Source organism: Pseudorca crassidens, chromosome 3 (genome assembly GCF_039906515.1).
Source record: "Pseudorca crassidens isolate mPseCra1 chromosome 3, mPseCra1.hap1, whole genome shotgun sequence".
Lineage (NCBI taxonomy): Eukaryota > Metazoa > Chordata > Mammalia > Artiodactyla > Delphinidae > Pseudorca > Pseudorca crassidens.
This window is the reverse complement of record NC_090298.1, coordinates 127,314,732-127,333,854: the sequence shown is the minus strand read 5'-3', so window position 1 is coordinate 127,333,854 and position 19,123 is coordinate 127,314,732. Positions and strand designations below refer to the sequence as shown.

Here is a 19,123-nt window from a genome sequence, read left to right as displayed (position 1 = left end):
TAAGGGGTGATTAAGGACATGATGGTTATATTTTATTTAAATTCTAGCCCATTAAAGCTGCATACTGAATTATTTACAGGTGGAATGACTTGACATCTCCAGTTCGCTTCAAATACACCAACAAAATAAGCTTGTGTGCAGTGGGGGTGAAGGAATAGATGGAAGAGGATTGGCAAAAAGTTAATTGTTGAACCTGGGATGAGCACACGAGGAGTCATTGAATTATTATCATTGTTTTCATGTATGTTTGAAAATCTCAACAATAAAGAGAAAAAACATCCTTATTCTGAAGTCTCACATGACACTGCCAAGCTTCTGACTCAATAGGCTGATATGAGAGCCAGGACTCTGTATTCTTACCATAAACCTCAGATGATTCTGATGCAATGGTTACTACAACCCAGTCTTGAAAAACATGGATCTAAACCTTAGAACCTAAGTAGAGGAACATATTTTTTTCTCTTAAAAAATAAATGCAGGGCTTCCCTGGTGGCGCAGTGTTTAAGAATCTGCCTGCCAATGCAGGGGACATGGGTTCAAGCCCTGGTCCGGGAGAATCCCACATGCCGCGGAGCAACTAAGCCCATGCACCGCAACTACTGAGCCCACACGCCTAGAGCCCGTGCTCCACAACAAGAGAAGCCACCGCAATGAGAAGCCTGCGCACCGCAACTAGAGAAAGCCCGCTCACAGCAAGGAAGACCTAACGCAGTGAAAAATAAATAAATAAAATTAATAAATTTATTAAAGTAAATAAATAAATGCATCTCCAAATACGGGACAATTTAAGAATCCAAAAGAATAACGACAATAACAGAGTTTAATATATTAAATAGAGAATAATTAATTGAATTTCCTATGATAAAAAAAGAGGAAAGGAGAATATATCTTTCTTAGACGTTAGCTAATAAACTTAGATGAAATGACAGAACTAGAAAATCACCACCTTGCGACCACCAGTGAAATAACTGATTCAGCAAGGATCGTCAATGAATGTTAAAACCCTTGGGTTGAGGAGGATAGGCTATTCGTGGCATCTCAAAGTTTTTCCCTCCAGGTTGCAACGTAGGAAATGTACACTTTCAATAGAGAGGCCTAGCATTCGCCATCACAGTGGACATCCTGTGCCTCCCAATGTGATGACACACAAGTACACAGTATCACCTATGTGTGTGCTTGCTTCTCTGAATCATGAGGAAACAGTCACTTAAGTCCACGATGTGGGACATTCTACAAGACAGATGGCTTAGACTCTTCTCAAAAAGCCAATGCCACGGGAAACAAAAAAGGTGTATATGTACAGGGCAGCTCTACCTGAAAAAAAATACTAAACAAACATAGCCGAATGCCATATATGAAGCGTGATTAGATTCTGAATCAAAAAAAGTTTTAAAACAGCTATAAAAGATACTTTGGAGAGAATTGGGTTATTTAAAATATAGACTATATATCTGAGTATATTGAAGTTGATTTTCTGGACATCATAGTCCTAAGGGAGGACTATGTTATGGTCTTTAGGGTTGACGTGTTATAATATCTGCAATTAATTTTCAAGTAGTTCTGAAAAAATGCACGTGTGTGTGTGTGTGTGTGTGTGTGTGTGTATGGATAAACACATTCATCCATACATATTTAATGCAGTTAGGGCTAAATTTTAGCAATCAGTATATCTAGTTAAAGAGTATATGGATGTTAATTATACTAGTCTTTCAACTTTTACTGTGGACTTCAAATTTTTCAAAATTAAAAAATGAGGAAATACTAAAAATAGTAAAAGAAATAATTGTCTCAAAAAATGCATTTAAAAATAATTTGTTTCTCCCTCTGTCTGCCTCTTGTTTTCCTTCTCAGGTACACTGTCAGCTTTTTATTAATCATCACCCAATTGGGCTTCTGCAGTGTTTATTTTATGTTTATGGCAGACAATTTACAACAGGTAAAGAGGCCCCTTCTGGGCAGAGGGGGGGAAAGCAGACCTCCTGCTGCTAGGGTTGCATTAGCAAAATTATAGTTTTTGGATCATGGGAAGAGAGGGCTTCATTTCTACTCCCTAGTCAGACTACACTTGGGAGTTCTTTCAGTCCTGGGAATCACTCTTTAAACGGATCATAGGGAAGCCGAAGCAACATCTGAGGAGTGTAACCAGGACGGAAAGAGAGGCTTGCAATCCTGTCCAATCAGAAATAATTGAGAATTTTTAGCCTGAAAAGTGTTGGTGAGCTTTTCTTTAGGCAGCTCAAGGTTGTCATGTAGACGACTTAAATTAAGGCAAACAAGTTGCAACATTGCCTTCATTGCATTCCTAACAGGCATTATAAATCAATCACAGCATTCTTTCTTGGTTTCATGGAATAAAGGAAGCATACTTGTTTTTGTGCACTCAAACAGCCAGAACTATGAAGGGCATTATAGATGGAATATTCAAGCAGACAGATTTTGCTCACTATTCAGAACTTTCTAACTTTTAGGGCTATCTAAAGTTGAAGAAGATATTCCTGTGTAATCAATTCCTATTCTCTGGATGTTTAAAAGAAAACCATTTGGTACGGAAGAAGAGCTTGGCTAGATAACAAAAGGACCCTTCAGGCTTGAGATTTGATGATTCTAAGGGTTTCTGGTTGTCACAGTCATGGGTACTACGGTTTAGGGTTACCAGATTTGGCAAATAAAAATATATGACACCCAGTTAAATTGGAATTTCAGATAAGCAGCATATTTTTTTTTTACTACAGGTATGTCCTTATGTAATATTTGGGACATACTTTTACTAAAGTGTTATCTGTTAATTATCTGAAATTGAAACTTAATGGCATCCTGTGTTAATGTGGCCCTCTAACTACACTGCCCTTCCTTGTGTTCCACATCAGATGGTGGAAGAAGCCTACGTGACCTCCAACACCTGCCAACCCAGGAAGATCCTGGTGCTGACCCCCACCCTGGACATTCGTTTCTACATGCTGGCAATCCTGCCCTTTCTGATCCTACTGGTGTTTATCCAGAACCTCAGGGTGCTGTCCGTCTTCTCAACACTGGCCAGTATCACCACCCTGTGGAGCATGACTCTGATCTTTGAGTATATTGTGCAGGTCTGTGCCCAAAACTACCACAGAAGGGGGTCAGTGTCCAGGGCTTCTGAGACCCTTGGGGAGGGTCACTGTTGTCATGGGCAGATGAGAGTGAGGAAGGTAACCTCCTGCTCTGAGCAGCCCCTGCCAAAATGATGTCCGTGAACACCTGCCCGTCAAGCTATAAAAGCTAGTCACCATCATCATCATTATCGTCACACTGGACAATGGGTCATTCAACAAATAGTTATTGATAGCTTCTATGACCCAGGCATTGTGCAAGGGGTGGGGATTCAGTAGTAAGTAAAATTGATGAGGTGTCTGCTTTCATGGAGGTTACAATCACTTGGGGTAATAAGTCTCAATCAAATAACCAACCAAAATTGTAGCAGTGATAGGCTGACAAGGGATACATGGATGATAAAGGAATTCGATTTACTTTGTGCCAAATTCTTTACATAGATTAAGTCTTCACAATGATGCTATTTTGGAAGTAATACTACTTTATCCTCAGTCCACAGACAAGAAAACTGATAAACAGAAAGTAATTTTTCCACTAATTACAGTCATTTTGCCTCCCAAGCCCATGCTTTGCTATCATTACAGGCCCTGAAATTTCACCATTATAGTTTCATTTCTTTGAAAGTCTCTGGGGTTGTATTAGTTTCCTGCTGTGACAAATTACCATAAATCTGGTGACTTCAAACAGCACAAAATTATCTCAGAGTTCTGGAAGTCTCACTGGGCAGGACTGCATTTCTTTCTGGAGGCTTGTGGGGAGAATCTGTTTCTTTGCTTTTTCCGGCTTCTAGAAGCTGCCCTCATGCCTTGGCTCATGGCCCACTTCCCTCTTCAAAACCAGCAATGTCAGGCCAAGTCTTTCTCATGCTGCCATCTCTGGTTCTCTCTTCCGATTCTCTCTTCCACTTTTAAAGTCTCTTGTGATTACATTGAATCTACCCAGGTAATCCAGGAGAATCTCGTTATTTTAAAATTAGCTTCAGGGGAAGTATAAAGCATAATCCACCTATGCATCTCACCTCTCAGTTGTCTCCTTATTTTATTGTACAGGCATAGGAGTGTACGGTAGCTCTGCTGCTGCTCACAGCTCACATTCAAGTGCAGTAGCCTCAGTGATGTACGCTGTGATCACACCCATGCTGAACTCCTCCAGCTAGTCTGAGAAATAAAGACTTAAAGAGGGGCCTGAAATTGCTCTTTGGAAAAGAAACTATAAAAGGTCCTATTGTCCTAAGGGCTTAAGAAGTGCCTGTGATAGCAGAGCTCAAAGCCTGAGCCCAGTGTTGCCAGTCTTTGGTCAGATTGTGGAAGTAGAACATGCCTCTTCTATTTTTCTTGGAATTTCTACTTTGATTTTGACTCTATACAATTCACATAACTCACCTTTAAGTTTTGTGATAACTCTGATATCCAAGAGTTTTTTTCCCTTTATCATTTTCGTACTCTCCCAATTGTATTCCCAAACTTGGATTTGAAATATCTGGAAATTCCCATTTATCTCAAGGGACGACATGAATCTCTTAGGAATAATTTCTTCTCAAATAAAATATATAATACTGTGAACTAAATAAATAAAATTAGCTTGATTAGCTACCTTAATTCAGTCTGAAAACTTAATTCTCCTTTGCCATGTAATGTAACATATTCAAGGTTCCAGGGATTAGGATGTAGACATTATTCTTCCCACAGGAGTCTATTAAAATAATCATTCCCTCTAGATCTGTGATAGCTACTGTGCCAGCCAGAAGACTTCACGGCTCCGAGAGAAGTGATGGGAAAGAGGTATTAGAGAACTGGGAAACAGAAGACCTGAATTCTTATCTGGGCTGTGCCACTCACTTGCAGAGTGGCCTTGGGCAGTTCCCTTCTTCTCCCTGGGTTCCATTTTCACCACATGTAAAGATGTGGTAAATCAAAATGTAAATATATACAATGTATTCCTTAAGAAGGAATGAAATTCTGATTTATGCTACAACATGATGAACCTTGAGGACATTATGCTTAGTGAAATAAGCCAGCCACAAAAAGACAAATATTATATGATTTCACTTGTAAGAGGTACCTAGAATAGTCAAATTCATAAAGACAGAAAGTCGAATAGGGATTACCAGTGGGCTGGGTAATAGGGAGTTATTATTTAATGGGTGCAGAGTTTCGGCTGGGGATGATGATAAAGTTCTGGAGATGGAATGTGGTGACGGTTGTACAACAACGTGAAGGCTCTTAATGCCACTGAATTATACACTTAAAAGTGTTTAAAATGGTAACTTTTATGCCATGTATATTTTACCACAATAAAAATAAGTAACTTGTTTAAAAGATGAGAAGGCTGACTCAGCTGTAGATACCTCATGGGTGCTTCTAACACTGTCTCTGTTGACGTCGGGCAAGCCCAGCTCTCTACCAGATTTGGGGAGACTTCTCCGCCTTGGCAAAATGAATGCCCTTCTACTTCCTTTCAGGAGATTCCAGATCCCAGGAACCTACCCTTGATGGCAAGCTGGAAGACTTTCTTGCTGTTCTTCGGTACAGCCATCTTCACGTTTGAAGGCGTCGGTATGGTAAGACGGGTGTAGGGTTTGAGGGAATGGTCCCCAGTGCTCTCTATGAAAGCCAGTCATTGGTCTAGGTGTCTAAATAGTAGTATTTATGAAAAGTGCAGAATATGATCTTCTCCTGGTGGAAGGGAAAGTCAGTACCCATTTACAGGGTGCCACCTGCCCCATACACCACACCAAGCCTTGAAGACTGAGTGAGAATTTACCATCAGGCCAGAGGGAGTGGGGCACTCCTGGCTGTAGAAAATGTGGGAGAAGATGAAAGGGGGTGTGGCCCCTTCCTGACTCTGGGCTGCCTGGTGAAGGATGTCTGTGCTTGTGGGGGAACCTGCTAGCTTTCTTTCTACCTTTTCTTTCTCAACCTCCTTTCATCTCTAGGTTCTGTCTCTCAAAAACCAGATGAAGCATCCACAACAGTTTTCTTTTGTTCTGTACTTCGGGATGTCCCTTGTCATCGTCCTCTACATCTGCCTGGGGACACTGGGCTACATGAAGTTTGGGTCGAACACCCAGGCCAGCATCACCCTCAACTTGCCCAATTGCTGGTACGTCCCTGCCCATCTGGGGTTGGGGGGAAGGGGAGGGGAGTCACAGGGTCTGAGTCTTGGCAACAGAATGTGGCACCCCTGAGTTACCATTAGCAACAAATGTTAACTGCTAGTATTAGTATTATAATAACAGGTACGTTTAATAACCCAGGCATTGTGTATTATCTCATTTAATTCTCTCAACAGCCCTATGGGTTAGTATTATTACTATCAACTCCATTGAATGGATAAGGAAGTTGATATGTGGAGAGGCTGTAAGTAACTTTCCCAGCTCACACTGCTCATGAGAAGTTGAAACTTGAAACTCAATCTCTCTGACTCTATGGTTCACAGGCTGTCAAACAGGAATGATCTGAGAGTGTCTATGAAACAGAAATAGCAACAACAAAAAGTATAACTCCAGAGTAATGACTGAGGGGCCTGCAAGTGGACTGCTACTCAGGATCCAATTCCAGAAATGGGCCTAAGCTGCCACTGCTATGCCCCACTTGGTTCTTGGACTGGAGTTCTTGCATTCAGTCGTTGATTCACTTATTCATTCATTCATCCAGGAAGTGTTTTGGGGACTGGCACGTAGCATTCATCTAGTATTAGCTATTGTCATTATTCTGGCAGTATTGGGGGCAGAATGACTAAGCAGTCAGTAGAACCAAGTGTTTAAGAGCACAGATTCTGCACCTGAGCAATGGGATTTGATCCTGGTTCTCACGTGACCTTGGATAAGCTAACCTAATCTTGCAGACCTCATTTCCATCCTCCATAAAATAAGGATAATACTCTCGCCTATTTGTATCAGTCAGGATAGGTTGTGCTCTGGTAATAAAATAAACCACTCCAAAGTCTCAATGGCTGAACACACAAATGCTTAATTGTATGTTCATGCTACGTGTCCGTTATGGGATGGCTGGGGCTCAGCTCTGCACCATCCCCACTCCAAGACCTAGACTGATGGAATAGCCACTCCCTGAAACATTGGTGGTTTCCATGGCAAAGGGCACATTGAATCATACCCTTTACCATGAAGCTGCTAAAGCTTCTCTAGGAAGTGACATATGTCTCTTCTGCTCACACTTCGTCCGTCAAAGCAAGTGGCCACGCCTCACTCCAAGGGGCAGGGAAGTGAAATTCTACCATGTGTCTGGAAGACTGGGAGGTATTTGGCAAGCAGCGCAAATGACCGCCATGCTATCTCAGGGAGTGACTGTGAGGGTGAATTGGCTTAATATACATAAAATGCTTAGAAAAATGTCTGGCACGCAGTAAATGCTCATTGCATGTTAGCTATTATCACTGCTATGTCTCCGCGCAGCCTTGGTCTTTTGGAAGTGAGTAGGATGGTGGGGCGTTCATTTCCCATAAGGCCAAAGCTGTAAAATGAGAAAAATGTCACCAGTCCCACCCACTTCACTGTGTTGTGGTAATGACTAGATGAGATAATAAACGTGGAATTTCTTTGAAGGGGTGACTTATTTTACACGAGTAAGATATCAGCCTAATATGCTGTTCTTATTCTGGGTAATTCGGGCTGCCACTAGCTACCTTGGGCAGGGCGGGTGCTTTCCTTCTGGGATATCAGCTGGAAAAAAACGGGCATCGGGTGCTGTGAGAACCTCACAGCTTCTCTGAACCTGGCTGGTGATGAGATTCTCCAGAAGAGCCTTAAAGAAGGAATGAACAAATATCCCCTCCCAATGAACGAAAGACCAACAACCCAAGGAGAAATGGGCCTGAGCAAACAGTTCACATGCAACTCAGAAAGTGACATTTTATATATTTGAAAAGCTACTCCGTCTTCCTCATAATCATAGCAATGCCAATTTTACAAAACACAACGGCACAAACCAGCATGTGTTCACACACTGTGTTTTTTTTTTTTTTTTTAACATCTTTATTGGGGTATAATTGTTTTACAATGGTGTGTTAGTTTCTGCTTTATAACGAAGTGAATCAGTTATACATATACATATGTTCCCATATGTCTTCCCTCTTGCGTCTCCCTCCCTCCCACCCTCCCACACACTGTGTTTTGCCAAGGATGGAGGGAAGCAAGCACTCCATTATGCTGGGACAACAAATGTGCAATATGTCAAGAGCTATCAAAAAAATTTTTTTAAACATCTTTATTGGAGTATAATTGCTTTACAATGGTATGTTAGTTTCTGCTTTACAACAAAATGAATCAGTTTTATATATATACATATGTTCCCATATCTCTTCCATCTTGAGTCTCCCTCCCTCCCACCCACCCTATCCCACCCCTCCAGGCGGTCACAGAGCACCGAGCTGATCTCCCTGTGCTATGCGGCTGCTTCCCACTAGCTATCTACCTTACGTTTGGTAGTGTATATATGTCCATGCCTCTCTCTTGCTTTGTCACAGCTTACCCTTCCCCCTCCCCATATCGTCAAGTCCATTCTCTAGTAGGTCTGTGTCTTTATTCCTGTCTTACCCCTAGGTTCTTCATGACATTTTTTTTTCTTAAATTCCATATATGTGTTAGCATACGGTATTTGTCACTCTCTTTCTGACTTACTTCACTCTGTATGACAGACTCTAGGTCTATCCACCTCATTACAAATAGCACAATTTCGTTTCTTTTTACGGCTGAGTAATATTCCATTGTATATATGTGCCACATCTTCTTTATCCATTCATCTGATGATGGACACTTAGGTTGTTTCCATCTCCAGGCTATTGTAAATAGAGCTGCAATGAACATTTTGGTACATGACTCTCTTTGAATTATGGTTTTCTCAGGGTATATGCCCAGTGGTGGGATTGCTGGGTCATATGGTAGTTCTGTTTGCAGTTTTTTAAGGAACCTCCATACTGTTCTACACAGTGGTTGTATCAATTTACATTCCCACCAACAGTGCAAGAGGGTTCCCTTTTCTCCACACCCTCTCCAGCATTTATTGTTTCTAGATTTTTTGATGATGGTCATTCTGATTGGTGTGAGATGATATCTCATTGTAGTTTTGATTTGCATTTCTCTAATGATTAATGATGTTGAGCCTTCTTTCATGTGTTTGTTGGCAGTCTGTATGTCTTCTTTGGAGAAATGTCTATTTAGGTCTTCTGCCCATTTTTGGATTGGGTTTTTTGTTTTTTGTTATTAAGCTGCATGAGCTGCTTATAAATTTTGGAGATTAATCCTTTGTCAGTTGCTTCATTTGCAAATATTTTTTCCCATTCTGAGGGTTGTCTTTTGGTCTTGTTTATGGTTTCCTTTGCTGTGTAAAAGCTTTGAAGTTTCATTAGGTTCCATTTGTTTATTTTTGTTTTTATTTCCATTTCTCTAGGAGGTGGGTCAAAAAGGATCTTGCTGTGATTTACGTCATAGAGTGTCCTGCCTATGTTTTCCTCTAAGAGTTTGATAGTGTCTGGCCTTACATTTAGGTCTTTAATCCATTTTGAGCTTATTTTTGTGTATGGTGTTAGGGAGTGATCTAATCTCATACTTTTACATGTAGCTGTCCAGTTTTCCTAGCACCACTTATTGAAGAGTCTGTCCTTTCTCCACTGTACATTCCTGCCTCCTTTATCAAAGATAAGGTGACCATATGTGCGTGGGTTTATCTCTGGGATTTCTATCCTGTTCCATTGATCTATCTTTCTGTTTTTGTGCCAGTATCATACTGTCTTGATTACTGTAGCTTTGTAGTATAGTCTGAAGTCAGGGAGCCTGATTCCTCCAGCTCCGTTTTTCATTCTCAAGATTGCTTTGGCTATTCAGGGTCTTTTGTGTTTCCATACAAATTGTGAAATTTTCTGTTCTAGTTCTGTGAAAAATGCCAGTGATAGTTTGATAGGGATTGCATTGAATCTGTAGATTGCTTTGGGTAGTAGAGTCATTTTCACAATGTTGTTTCTTCCAATCCAAGAACATGGTATATCTCTCCATCTATTTGTATCATCTTTAATTTCTTTCATCAGTGTCTTATAATTTTCTGCATACAGGTCTTTTGTCTCCTTAGGTAGGTTTATTCCTAGATATTTTATTCTTTTTGTTGCAATGGTAAATGGGAGTGTTTTCTTGATTTCACTTTCAGATTTTTCATCATTAGTGTATAGGAATGCCAGAGATTTCTGTGCATTAATTTTGTATCTTGCTACTTTATTGATTAGCTCTAGTAGTTTAGCTCTAGTAGTTTTCTGATAGCATCTTTAGGATTCTCTATGTATAGTATCATGTCATCTGCAAACAGTGACAGCTTTACTTCTTTTCTGATTTGGATTCCTTTTACTTCCTTTTCTTCTCTGATTGCTGTGGCTAAAACTTCCAAAACTATGTTGAATAAGAGTGGTGAGAGTGGGCAACCTTGTCTTATTCCTGATCTTAGTGGAAATGCTTTCAGTTTTTCACCATTGAGGACGATGTTGGCTGTGGGTTTGTCATATATGGCCATTATTATGTTGAGGAAAGTTCCCTCTATGCCTACTTTCTGCAGGGTTTTTATCATAAATGGGTGTTGAATTTTATCGAAAGCTTTCTCTGCATCTATTGAGATGATCATATGGTTTTTCTCCTTCAATTTGTTAATATGGTATATCACGTTGATTGATTTGCGTATATTGAAGAATCCTTGCATTCCTGGAATAAACTCCACTTGATCATGGTGTATGATCCGCTTAATGTGCTGTTGGATTCTGTTTGCTAGTATTTTGTTGAGGATTTTTGCATATGTTCATCAGTGATATTGGCCTGTAGTTTTCTTTCTTTGTGACATCCTTGTCTGGTTTTGGTATCAGGGTGATGGTGGCCTCGTAAAATGAGTTTGGGAGTGTTCTTCCCTCTGCTATATTTTGGAAGAGTTTGAGAAGGATAGGTGTTAGCTCTTCTCTAAATGTTTGATAGAATTCGCCTGTGAAGCCATCTGGTCCTGGGCTTTTGTTTGTTGGAAGATTTTTAATCACAGTTTCAATTTCAGTGCTTGTGATTGGTCTGTCCATATTTTCTATTTCTTCCTGATTCAGTCTTGGCAGCTTGTGCATTTCTAAGAATTTGTCCATTTCTTCCAGGTTGTCCATTTTATTGGCATAGCGTTTCTTGTAGTAATCTCTCATGATCTTTTGTATTTCTGCAGTGTCAGTTGTTACTTCTCCTTTTTCGTTTCTAATTCTACTGATTTCAGTCTTCTCCTTTTTTTTCTTGATGAGTCTGGCTAATGGTTTATCAATTTTGTTTATCTTCTCAAAGAACCAGCTTTTACTTTTATTGATCTTTGCTATCATTTCCTTCATTTCTTTTCCATTTATTTCTGATAAAGATTTTATGATTTCTTTCCTTCTGCTAACTTTGGGTTTTTTTTGTTCTTCTTTCTCTAATTGCTTTAGGTGCAAGGTTAGGTTGTTTATGTGAGATGTTTCCTGTTTCTTAAGGTAGGACTGTATTGCTATAAACTTCCCTCTTAGAACTGCTTTTGCTGCATCCCATAGATTTTGGGTCGTCGTGTATCCATTGTCATTTGTTTCTAGGTATTTTTTAATTTCCTCTTTGATCTCTTCAGTGATCACTTCGTTATTAAGTAGTGTATTGTTTAGCCTCCATGTGTTTGTATTTTTTACAGATCTTTTCCTGTAATTGATATCTAGTCTCATAGCATTGTGGTCAGAAAAGATACTTGATACAATTTCAATTTTCTTAAATTTACCAAGGCTTGATTTGTGACCCAAGATATGATCCTGGAGAATGTTCCATGAGCACTAGAGAAAGATGTGTATTCTGTTGTTTTTGGATGGAATGTCCTATAAATATCAGTTAAGTCCATCTTGTTTAATGTATAATTTAAAGCTTGTGTTTCCTTAATTATTTTCATTTTGGATGATCTGTCCATTGGTGAAAGTGGGGTGTTAAAGTCCCCTACTATGAATGTGTTACTGTCGATTTCCCCTTTTATGGCTGTTAGTATTTGCCTTATGTATTGAGGTGCTCCTATGTAGGGTGCATAAATATTTACAATTGTTATATCTTCTTCTTGGATCGATCCCTTGATCATGATGTAGTGTCCTTCTTTGTCTCTTGTAATAGTCTTTATTTTAAAGTCTATTTTGTCTGATATGAGAATTGCTACTCCAGCTTTCTTTTGGTTTCCATTTGCATGAAATGTCTTTTTCCATCCCCTTACTTTCAGTCTGTATGTGTCTCTAGGTCTGAAGTGGGTCTCTTGTAGACAGCAAATATATGGGTCTTGTTTTTGTATCCATTCAGCCAGTCTGTGTCTTTTGGAGGGAGCATTTAGTCCATTTACATTTAAGGTAATTATCGATATGTATCTTCCTATTCCCATTTCCTTAATTGTTTTGGGTTCCTTATTGTAGGTCTTTTCCTTCTCTTGTGTTTCTTGCCTAGAGAAAGATCCTTTAGCAGTTGTTGTAAAACTGGTTTGGTGGTGCTGAACTCTCTCAGCTTTTGCTTGTCTCTAAAGGTTTTAATTTCTCCATCAAATCTGAGATCCTTGCTGGGTAGAGTAATCTTGGTTGCAGGTTTTTCTCTGTCATCACTTTAAATATGTCCTGCCAGTCCCTTCTGGCTTGCAGAGTTTCTGCTGAAAGATCAGCTGTTAACCTTATGGGGATTCCCTTGTGTGTTATTTGTTGTTTTTCCCTTGCTGCTTTTAATATGTTTTCTTTGTATTTAATTTTTGACAGTTTGATTAATATGTGTCTTGGCGTATTTCTCCTTGGATTTATCCTGTATGGGACTCTCTGTGCTTCCTGGACTTGATTAACTATTTCCTTTCCCATATTAGGGAAGTTTTCAACTATAATCTCTTCAAATATTTTCTCAGTCCCTTTCTTTTTCTCTTCTTCTTCTGGAACCCCTATAATTCGAATGTTGGTGTGTTTAATGTTGTCCCAGAGGTCTCTGAGAGTGTCCTCAGTTCTTTTCATTCTTTTTTCTTTATTCTGCTCTGCAGTAGTTATTTCCAGTATTTTATCTTCCAGGTCACTTATCCGTTCTTCTGCCTCAGTTATTCTGCTATTGATCCCATCTAGAGTATTTTTCATTTCATTTATTGTGTTGTTCATCATTGTTTGTTTCCTCTTTGTTCTTCTAGGTCCTTGTTAAATATTTCTTGCATTTTGTCCATTCTGTTTCCAAGATTTTGGATCATCTTTACTATCATTATTCTGAATTCTTTTTCAGGTAGACTGCCTATTTCCTCTTCATTTGTTAGGTCTGGTGGCTTTTTACCTTGCTCCTTCATCTGCTGTGTGTTTTTCTGTCTTCTCATTTTGCTTATCTTACTGTGTTTGGGGTCTCCTTTTTGCAGGCTGCAGGTTCGTAGTTCCCGTTGTTTTTGGTGTCTGTCCCAGTGGCTAAGGTTGGTTCAGTGGGTTGTGTAGGCTTCCTGGTGGAGGGGACTAGTGCCTGTGTTCTGGCGGATGAGGCTGGATCTTGTCTTTCTGGTGGGCAGGTCCATGTCTGGTGGTGTGTTTTGGGGTGTCTGTGGACTTATTATGATTTTGGGCAGCCTCTCTGCTAATGGGTGGGGTTGTGTTCCTGTCTTGCTAGTTGTTTGGCATAGGATGTTCAGCACTGTAGCTTGCTGGTCGTTGAGTGAAGCTGGGTGCTGGTGTTGAGATGGAGATCTCTGGGAGATTTTCGCCATTTGATATTATGTGGAGCTGGGAGGTCTCTTGTGGACCAGTGTCCTGAAGTTGGCTCTCCCACCTCAGAGGCACAGCACTGACTACTGGCTGCAGCACCAAGAGCCTTTCATCCACACGGCTCAGAATAAAAGGGAGAAAAAGTAGAAAGAAAGAATTAGTAGAAGTAGAAAGAAAGAAAGAAAGAAAGGAAGGAAGGAAGGAAGGAGGGAGGGAGGCAGGGAGGCAGTAAGGAAGGAAGGAGGGAAGGAAGGAAAAATGAAAGAAGATAAAGTAAAATAAAATAAAGTAAGAAAATATAATAAAGTTATTAAAATAAAAAAATTATTATTAAGAGAAAAACAAAAACAACAACAAAAAACAATGGACCGATACAGCCGTAGGACAAATGGTGGAAGCAAAGCTATACAGACAAAATCTCACACAGAAGCATACACATACACACTCACAAAAAAAGGAAAAGGGGAAAAAATCATAAATCTTGCTCTCAAAGTCCACCTCCTTAATTTGGGATGATTCATTGTCTATTCATGTATTCCACAGATGCAGGGTACATCAAATTGATTGTGGAGCTTTAATCCGCTGCTTCTGAGGCTGCTGGGAGGGATTTCCCTTTCTCTTCTTTGTTCTCACAGCTCCCAGTGGCTCAGCTTTGGATTTGGCCCCGCCTCTGCGTGTAGGTAGCCGGAGGGCGTCTGTTCTTCGCTCAGACAGGACGGGGTTAAAGGAGCCGCTGATTAGGGGGCCCTGGCTCACTCAGGCCGGGGGGAGGGAGGGGCACGGAGTGCAGGGCGAGCCTGTGGCGGCAGAGGCCGGCATGACGTTGCACCAGCCTGAGGCGCGCCGTGCGTTCTCCCGGGGAAGTTGTCCCTGGATCCCGGGACCCTGTTAGTGGCGGGCTGCACAGGTTCCTGGGAGGGGAGGTGTGGATAGTGACCTGTGCTCGCACACAGGCTTCCTGGTGGCGGCAGCAGCAGCCTTAGCGTCTCATGCCTGTCTCTGGGGTCCGCGCTTTTAGCCACGGCTTGCGCCAGTCTCTGGAGCTCCTTTAAGCAGCGCTCTTAATCCCCTCTCCTCGCGCACCAGGAAACAAAGAGGGAAGGAAAAGTCTCTTGCCTCTTCGGCAGGTCCAGACTTTTCCCCGTACTACCTCCCGGCCAGCCGTGGCGCACTAACCCCCTGCAGGTTGTGCTCAAGCCGCCAGTCCTCTCCCGGCGCTCCTTCTGAAGACGGAGCCTCAGCTCCCAGCCCCGCCCAACCCGGCGGGTGAGCAGACAAGCCTCTCGGGCTGGTGAGTGCCGGTTGGCACCGATCCTCTGTGCGGGAATCTCTCCGCTTTTCCCTCCACACCCCTGTTGCTGCGCTCTCCTCCGTGGCTCCGAAGCTTTCCCCCTCCGCCACCCGCAGTCTCGGCCCGCGAAGGGGCTCCTAGTGTATGGAAACGTTTCCTCCTTCACAGCTCCCTCCCACTGGTGCAGGGCCCGTTCTTATCCTTTTGTCTCTGTTTATTCTTTTTTCTTTTGCCCTACCCAGGTACGTGGGGGGTTTCTTGCCTTTTGGGAGGTCTGAGGTCTTCTGCCAGCATTCAGTAGGTGTTCTGTAGGAGTTGTTCCACGTGTAGATGTATTTCTGGTGTAACTGTGGGGAGGAAGGTGATCTCCGCGTCTTACTCTTCCGCCATCTTCCCGGAAGCCTCCCAAACTTTTATTTTTTATTTTATTTCTTTTTATTGAGGTATAGTTGATGCATAATGTTATATAAGTTTCAAGTGTACAACATAGTGATTCACAATTTTCAAAGATTATATTCCATTTAGTTATAAAATATTGGCTATATTCTCTGTGTTGTACAATATATCCTGTAGCTCATTTATTTTATACACAGTAGTTTGTATCTCTTAATCCCCTACCCCTATCTTGCCCCTCCCCCATCCCTCTCCCCACTGGTAATCACTAGTTGGTTCTCTATATCTGTGAATGTGCTTCTTTTTGTTATATTCATTAGTTTGTTTTATTTTTTAGATTCCATATATAAGTGACATCATACAGTATTTATCTTTCTCTGTCTGACTTATTTCACTTAACATAATACCCTCCAAGTCCATCCATGTTTTTGCAAATGGCAAATTTTCATTCTTGTTTAGGGCTGAGTAGTATTCCATTGTGTGTATCTGTGTGTGTGTGTGTGTAACATACATATATATATATGTATATACACACTGCATTGAACATGGGGGTACATGTATCTTTTTGAATTAGTGTTTCAATTTTTTTTTTCAGTTATATACCCAGGAGTAGAACTGCTGGGTCATATGGTAGTTTTGTTTTTAGTTTTTTGAGGAACGTCCATACTGTTTTCCACAGTGGCTGCACTAATTTACAGCACTGTATGACAGTACCCTTTTCTGAGAGCTATCAAAATGTTAAATCACATATACTTTTACCCAACATTTTTACTTCTGGGGTCGTATACTGTATGTGCATGGGCGGATGTACAAGCATATTCTTTACTGCATTGTTTACTGGCAAAAGACTAGGAATAAGCTAAATATCCATTAATTGGAGACTGGTTAAAAAATTATGGTATATCCGTGCAATTGGAATATCAGGCAGCTATTAAATAGAAGAGCCAGATCTATGTATCTATGTGTACTGATAGGGAACAATCTCTAAGAAATATTTAATGACTAAAAACAGAGATCAATGGTGTGTAGACGATGCTTCTGTGTGTGTGTGTGTGTGTGTGTGTGTGTGTGTATACACCTACATTCTGTGTAAGTTTGTATCTACACTATTTCTGGAAGGGCTTCAAGAAAATTGTTTGAAGAGTTGCCTATGGAGAGAGGAACTGGAGATTGGGAATCAAAGGTGGGAGGGAGTCCTGGTATGACCTTTGTACTGTGAATTTTACTCCATACAGGTATACCTTTTTTAAAAAGTAAAAGAAAAAAAAAAAAAGAAAGGCACAGATTCCTGAGCCACAGGCCTATTGAACGAGAATCTCCAAGAATGTACACTTTTAATAAGCTTCCCAGGTGGCTCTGGTGGCGGGTCAGGCTGAGTCAGTGGAAGTTAGGCAATTCTATAACTCAACTAGTCCCAGCTTCCAAGCAGTGGATGAGTCCTGTGCGGCCCTGCCCAGGAGCCACGTCGAATTTCACATGCTGTCCCTCTCTCTGCAGGTTGTACCAGTCGGTCAAGCTGATGTACTCCATCGGCATCTTCTTCACTTATGCCCTCCAGTTCCACGTGCCAGCTGAGATCATCATCCCCGTCGTCATCTCCCAGGCGTCAGAGAGCTGGGTGCTGTTTGCAGACCTGTCTGTCCGCACGGCCTTGGTCTGTCTGACCTGTGAGTAAGATAAAAGGGCTCTCTTTGCCCAAAGCTGTGGTCGGGAGCCACATTGACAGCTACCCCCATCACTGGCTCGGCCACTAGCCAAGCAAGATATTTCACTTTCCGGAACCGCAACTTTCCAACTGAAAAATGGGCTTAACAGAACTGTCACATAGTAAATGTTATAGTAATCTCTACTGTCTACACATAGAAAGAATACATTGACTGGTTTGAGGGAGATAGAAGCGTCATTTATTCATTCCTATATGCCTCCTATATGTCAGGCACAGCACTGACGTTATCTAAGACTCATGACAGCCTAACTATGTAATATGACCAATTGAAGGGACTATGACCCAGGAAATTAAGTAACATGCTAACATCATAAACAGCTGCTAAGCGACAGAGCTGGGATTTGAATGCAGGTTGTGTAGCACCAAAGTCTGTGTTTTCCATTGTGCCATATTCCTTCCTATCATAAATTAAGGTCAAGTCTCCTTAAAGTGGCATTTAACTATAGAGAAAACCCCCAAGGGGCTGATTTGTTACAGTCTTGGAAGTCATTTTCTCCTCCCTTCCTCCATCCCTCCCTTTCTTCCTTCCTTCCTGCTTCCTTCCATTCATTCATCCATTCATTACCTCATTCATTCTACATCAGGTGCCATTGTAGATGTTTGGGAAACATTGTGAACAGGGCTGGGGAACTCTTTCTCTGAAGCATGTTCAGAGAAAGAAGATCAAAACAGGTGTCCCATGAAGAATGAGGGAAAGAACTATGGAGGTTTTGCCTGGAGAAGCAAAGGCATGGGGAAATTCTGTATCTGTTCTCAAACACCTGTGGGATTATTGTGCAAGAGAGAGGGCAGTTTTCATCTTAAAGTCTCCAGGAGTCAGTGTTTACAGTTGAGGGAATCCCATCTCAGTTCAGGGTCAGGAGAAAGTGTGTAAATCTTGGAGCAGACCAGCAGAACAATATACTACCAGATGCTATACTCCACATAACTGGAGTTCTATAAGCAGAAACAGCTTGGCCTAAGGTGTTGTTAGGCCAACTTGTTGTTACAGAGAGTTCCCAGTCTGTACCAAGACATCAGGAACCTGTAAATACATTGTTTTGAGATCATTCCCAATAGGAAGGGTGTACATTGAAGAGAAACACTGAGTAGTTCAGGCCACTTGGTATCAGGGAAAGGGCATCACTAGAGACAGCTGACTTTCAATGACATGTCCTGCTTCTGTTCTGTGCTGAATGACCACTTCTTCCTCTTTTATTCATCTGTCAATTCTGTTATCCTTCATTCAGTAATCATTTGTTGAACACCTACTATGTGCCTGACATTGTGCTAGGTGCTACGGATACAATAACGAATCATGAAAAAGACATGGCTCCTGCCCCCATGAGGCTTATAGTTTGAGTGGGAAATATATGCAGGCAAATAATTATAGCACACTGTGATGAATGTTAAGATGGTACACAGTGATGTACCAGAGGATAGTTAAGACTGTAAGAAGAGGCTACCCTAAGAGCACCTGAGAAGGTCCTATAACTTAGCCTGGGCCAGGTCAGGAAGTCCTCGCCACTGGAGTGATATTTCAGTTAAGACCTAAAAGATAATTAGGAGGCAGGTGGAGCAGTGGAGAATGTACCATGTGCAGTGAGCAGACTCTGCACAGATTGGAGGCAAGTACTTACATACAGCCTCTCTGGAGAACTGAAAGCATAAGTAGTGATAAGACGCAAAGCCAGAGGATTTGGCAGGGCCCAAGTCCTAAGGGACCTTGTGCTAAGGAGATCAGGCAGTGGGGAAGGGCCCACAGCAATGGGTTAGCATGACCAGATCTGACCCTTCTAGAGCACTCCTCCAGTCCACCATGCATTGTAGCTTTCCTTGAGCATATCTTCTCTCTGCCCTGCCTGCATGAGCTCTCCTAAAGAACAGACACTGAATTTTCTCTGTACTTCCTCCAGTAAGCAATTTAT

The 19,123-nt window shown here is 41.4% G+C and overlaps 1 protein-coding gene across 1 annotated transcript in view; it reads left to right on the top strand.

Moving 5' to 3' along the window:
• SLC36A2 (solute carrier family 36 member 2) overlaps positions 1–19,123 on the top strand; it is a 114,907-nt gene that overhangs the window by 93,809 nt on the left and 1,975 nt on the right. Inside the window, exons 15-19 of the mRNA XM_067732325.1 lie at positions 1,852–1,936; positions 2,868–3,086; positions 5,549–5,647; positions 6,023–6,189; positions 16,988–17,157. Coding sequence (XP_067588426.1) covers positions 1,852–1,936; positions 2,868–3,086; positions 5,549–5,647; positions 6,023–6,189; positions 16,988–17,157 — 740 coding nt within the window. The remainder of the gene's footprint in view (positions 1–1,851; positions 1,937–2,867; positions 3,087–5,548; positions 5,648–6,022; positions 6,190–16,987; positions 17,158–19,123) is intronic.